The 5,900-nt window shown below is 31.3% G+C and overlaps 1 protein-coding gene across 1 annotated transcript in view; it reads left to right on the plus strand.

The window, feature by feature from the left end:
* The window catches only part of LOC106478113 (sterol regulatory element-binding protein 1-like), a 41,543-nt gene that overhangs the window by 8,225 nt on the left and 27,418 nt on the right, over nucleotides 1–5,900 (plus strand). Inside the window, exon 3 of the mRNA XM_022381656.1 lies at nucleotides 5,283–5,506. Within this exon, the coding sequence (XP_022237364.1) occupies nucleotides 5,283–5,506 (224 nt within the window). The remainder of the gene's footprint in view (nucleotides 1–5,282; nucleotides 5,507–5,900) is intronic.

Genomic DNA, 5,900 nt, shown 5'->3' on the forward strand with positions numbered 1-5,900 from the left:
GTCGAGAATATAGAAAGTGATCTGATGACTATGTAATAAAGATATAAATAGCGTGAGACGAGCAGGAAGCAGTAGACAGACAACAATAGACAGGTAATAGCAAAAGAGAATATAGTTGTGTGAAGTTAAGTACTGCAAAGGTGATAGGCCTAATGTTTAAGTTAGAGTGAAACTAACAGTATAAAAAAAGATAAGAAGGATATTCTTATTCCGTCAGAGCGTGATTCTAAAGTAATTGAATCAGCCTGGGTACACTTTGACAAAAGGAACAGAGGATCTTCAAAAGAAAGAAGACCAAATGAATTACTATAACTTGCGCCACAACTGTAAGTGAATCACATACAGAATACTAGTACTATAATAATATAGAGAAGATAGTTCGACTTGTCAACTGAAATTCTAAAGTAATTGAATTGGGGACAATAAAATTTGTATATTATTTTTTATTGCTATACTTGTGTTTCTGCTAAAGTTACAAAGCTCTTTCTTAACTCTCAAGGAAGAGTTGATGAATCAAGGAGAGTTACAAGTCTTTGATAAAGCCAGTTTCTTTTATGAAAGAACACCCAAGTGTTGACTCCCTTATATTGAAATTGTGGAGGAAGGAAAGTCAAGCTTAATTGGAATTGTTTTCAACACATTTTTCATACAAGTCTACTTTTAATTTAGTCAAAATTTGAATGAACACACACATTATTCAGTATTAAGTCATAAGAAAATAATGTTTAATATTAATAAGCTAACCATTCAAAACCCAAGCACATGCTTCAGTAATATTACTCAAACACTAGTACTTGTACTAGCAGTATTTAGTCATGATTAAAAGAAGTTCAAGTACAGTTAAAAAATGTGGGCCTTATAAGAGTTATCTAACAGATCCAGATGCATGGGTAAGTAAAAGAAAATATTTTAGCTAATTGGTTTAAGTTGAGTTTTAATCATATTAACTTTCTTTTGGCTACAATACATTTTTACACTAACAAGTACATATGAAAACAGATTTTTTTGGGCTTCATGCACTTTTAAGTAAATTTACATGAGACATTATATTAACATTCTTTTTTTATGTATGCCATATACTGTACAAACTAGGTTAAGTATTGAATAAGCAAAATGATGTAATACTATTGATATAATTAACAAAACCTTTTTATTTCTTTAGATTCCTAGAGAAACTACAGAGATAAGATTTACAGATAAATGAACATACTTTCCATGATCCTATGGTTAATGATAGGCCTGTAGATGTAGCTCAAGAGATAATTCAGGTTATGAACCAGACTCAGACAATGAAACCAGTTCCATGGATGGATCTTCAGAGGATGATAGACATAACAATGAAAATATAATGAGAGACAGTGAAAACACTACAGAAGATGAAAACCTTAAAAATTAGTCTAATATCAAATTGTATGATGTTTCAGATATCACTGTTGTTGAAGTGGTACTTCTGATGATGTCATTATTTATAAAACATGCTTCGAGTTAGCAATATTTAATGGATCTTCTAAAAATAATTTCATGTATGTTTCAAAAATTACATTTTATGCCAACCACAAAGTACAATGTTTAATCAACTTTCCTTGTTGCCAAATGATATAAAGCCTGTTAAATAAATTTATTATAGCATGTATTTATTACCTTAACATTGACTTAGATAATTTTCTTTGCCCATCTTGTGAGATTGATTTGATACCTGAAGATATTTTTATTTAACTTCCTGTGTCTCAGATACTTACTTCCTTGTTTGAAAAACAAAAAAATATACAAGTATTCAACTTATCAACAAACAGGTGAGAAACTAACTGTAGGCACTATATCTGATATCTGTGCTGGCTCTGAATATAAAAAAAAAATATTTTAACTATATACCACATAGTATCTTTCTTTTATGGAACACTGATATTGTACCAGTTTTTAAAAGTTCTGCAAAATAGATATGGCCAATTCAGTGTATAATTCAAGAACTTCCTTCTTATTCAAGAAAAATGTATCAGATTGTTGTTGGAATATATTATGGAACATGTAAACCTGAAATTAATTTTTTATTCAACCATTTTGTAATGGTATGAAGAAACTCTTTGAAGAAGGACTAAAATGAGTATATCCAGAAAGTAAGGAAATTATTGTGTCACATGTGGCTCCTCCTCTATTTGTTGATGCTCAACATGTGAACACTCAAAAAAAAATTTTCATCTAATACAGTACATCACAAATTTTCTGGCAGCTGATGGTATGGCACCTCCTTTAATCCAGACAAAATTATGAGTGCACTTGAAATTCCCGCGACTGCCAAACTAGTTCTTATGGGTGGCCACAGATGGCATTGTGTGTGTGATGCGTGCTCTTTCGGGACGGGCTACTTACATTTTAAGTAGGTACATCACTTTCGTGAAAATGTTTTTATAAGTATTAAACTAGTGGATCAAATTACTTGAATTTTTTCATGAATATTGCCAGAATATGTAGTTTAACAAGATACAAATATTTAGTTTCAATTTTTTACAACACAGAATGTTGATAATAGTGTATGAAAAATCAAAATATAACGTACTTGAAAATAACAATTTTTCTTAAAAAATATTTAAAGAAAGTTGTATAATTAAATTTTTTCTTTATGTCAACAGATAGAATTTAAAGATGGTATCATGTGCCTCCATCCCAAAAGAGTTAATTGTTTACATCTGCAGTTGGCGGTAGTGATCCCTCGGTTTTGTGCGATTCTTAGCTTATTTGGCTTACATTTAACCCTAGCTATGGTTTCTATACAAGGTCCAAGTATCAGTCGCGGTGTCAAATGTAAGCAGAAGTCCATATCAATAAAAGACAAGGTAGAACTGTTGAAACAACTTGACCGTGGTGTTTCCATGCAGAAACTGTGTGATACGTATGGTACTGGTTCATCAACTGTTTACGATATAAAGAAGCAAAGTATAATTAGTGGGCCAGAGGTGTATTGTTGAATCATTATTATTATGTGACCTCTGCTGGTCCAGCAAAACAGATAATCCGGCAAGGCTCTGGAAACAAGGGTGCCGGAAAATTGGTGGTGTACCTGTATGAGGAAATGTTAATATTTATCCTTACACTGAGTTACAGCAATAGTTACTTTCGTGAAGACGTATGCTGACTCAAGCTCAGAAAGCCATAGACATAGGTTTTGTAGTAAAAGGAGTAAAGAGTCCATTACCTCTAATGTTTGTTTCATCATTTGACCTAGGATGTGGTTTTCTGTGTTGTGTTATTTTAAGTGTTGCTCGTGGTCACTGCTTTACATGGCTTGAGAGTTTAAATCATTCAAAACCATGGTACTTGGGAAAATAAAAGCAAGATATTGACATGGAAATTCTCTAGATCCATCTTCTGATTACAATGACACAAGTTCTATGATCTTTAATGCATTGAAAAAATACTGGAAGGGATCAGAATAGAGAGCATGGCTTTTATTTTATTGTATTCCAGTGCTTATTGACCATTTAGAAGTTCAATATTTTATAACATTTTGTGATTCTAACAGCTGCAGTTAACTACTTGCAGCAAGAAAAATACCACTAATTATGTCAAACTTAGCAGAGAGTCTTTTGAAACTTTGTGGAGCAATTACCAGAATTATATGGACTAAAGTTTTGTACATACAATGCGCATCAGCACTTGAAACTGTCGGAAGATGGGGACCATTTTGGGCTAATTCCTCCTTTCTGTTTGAAAATGAAGTTGAGGAACTTTTTCATTTATTACAAGGCACACAGATTGTTGACAAGCAGCTGATTCATCTCTATGTAATAAACTCACTGAGAGTTTTAAAAATGTCTATTGAGTAGGGTACAGTTGAGTATGATATGGATGAGCGTGAAGGGGAAAGAAATCCAGGAAATACTATCAAAATGCAAGATTGCATTTTTATGGGCAAAGAAATATCAGGCAATAACAGAATCACACAAACATTAAGTTCGTTTATCCAAAGAGAACATAAATGAAAGTCCATGTACTTCGTTTTCTTGGATTTTTTATAAAGGAAGGAAAAAGAATAGTCATACAATTCAGTATTTGGAGGTTGGAAACACTAAATATGGACCAACAGTTTGTTGTGCTTTATGAAATGATAAAGTTTTGGTAATTTTGAAACCATTAATCCTATGTGGGAAATATTTTCAGCACAGATCAACAAAAGTACATTTGGCTTGTATAGTTTCTGTAAAGGAATGTGACAAATTAGCGATAATTAACCTCAAAATTAAAAATCAAATGTATTTGAGTACTGGGGTGGGGTATGTTTGTATTTTCCTAATAAATTGGAAAAGAATTTTTGATTATACTATAGAACATATTGAAAATTCTATCTTATGTTTTTAAAATGTTAATTTGTTTTAATTAAAATATAATAAAGTTTTATTTAAAACAGTTCTAGAAATCTCATTCTTATTTATTACTTTCATCTAATGCAATGCTGAATATGCAAGTATAGTAAGAAAGTATGATGCTAAAATAAAAAAAGCCAATAGATAATGTTATGTAATCACTTGTTGCAACAACTTAAAGGGAAATTTAATTCAAGCAAGTTACTTTTTCAGTAACTTGAAAAAAAAAATTATTTCATTACCACATTTTAAGAACTGTGATACTAGAAAAGCATACAAGATAAATTTATTTGTTAAGTAAAGTTAATCAATTTTGTATCAAAACCTCAAAATATATTGCTGTTAATTCTTAATGACAAATTATGTGAAAGTGCAGTATTATGTAACTGTAATAAGATATTAAAATACAGCCAGTCTCATTAGTTCAACTAACATATATTTTGGATATGTAATTAAAATTGGTTTTGACATTTATATGGATATCAAGTGCATTATTTTGTATATGGTATGATTTTCAGCTGTAGATGAAATAATTGAAGATATATATATATTAATATCTTTCTCAGATCTGGGTTGAAGATTTCCAAGTGCAAAATCAGGGCTCAGATTTGAGTGGTACTGTCCAGATCTGACTTGATTTAACTTTTATTTGGACCACTGCTGTTCCAGATCTGGCCCAATTTCACCAGATGTAACTTGATTTAACTCGTTTATGAAATATCAGGATTTACAGATCTGTATGGTGCTGTTCCAGATCAGATATGATTTGACCCAGATCTGGGATTTTTATAAGCAATTTTATGTAAAATTGTATTGTTTTATAATTGCTTAATTAAAAGAAACATTGGGAAATTGTTTACTAAGCTGTTTCATCTGAAATTTTGAACTTAATTTCTTAGTTTTTACTTTGTTAATATTTTCCAGCTTTTGTTACAAACTCATCTTTTGAAAAAAGAAAATACAGGGGGAATAATTACCTATACAGCAAACACTGTACCCTGTGTAACTTCATCTTTAACAACTCCCTCAACTGTCATGGCAACTACAGCTGCACCAATTCATACAGTTGTCAACACCCCACCAGCAGGTGCAATATTGACAACAGGGATTCCCGTTTTTCTGGATCCTGATAAACTTCCCATAAACAGGTATGTAGTCATTATTAAAGGATATGCATAAGATTGAGCAAGATGTTATTTACTTGAGACCTTCCTTGTAATTTATGAATCTTTTTGGGTTAGTGTTACATGACTAAACTTCAGGTACTGCAAGAATAGGGTCAGTAAAACTTGCTTTAATTCTATCACCATGGGTATTCTTTACTGCACGTGACACAAAGTTTATGTTATACCAATTAGTATAACATAAAATGTTAGCTAATAATCCATATTTTAATAGTATATACATTTTAAATTCTTAATTATGTAAGGCAATATTTAAAGAAATCCAGAATTTCCCCTTGTGTGACACATCGGACAAATATTCTCTAGGCATCTTCTCTTCTCTATTTTATCCATCACCCCTTCAAAAGGTATGAAATTA

The sequence above is a fragment of the Limulus polyphemus genome, unplaced genomic scaffold (assembly GCF_000517525.1).
Source record: "Limulus polyphemus unplaced genomic scaffold, Limulus_polyphemus-2.1.2 Scaffold181, whole genome shotgun sequence".
Taxonomy (NCBI): domain Eukaryota; kingdom Metazoa; phylum Arthropoda; class Merostomata; order Xiphosura; family Limulidae; genus Limulus; species Limulus polyphemus.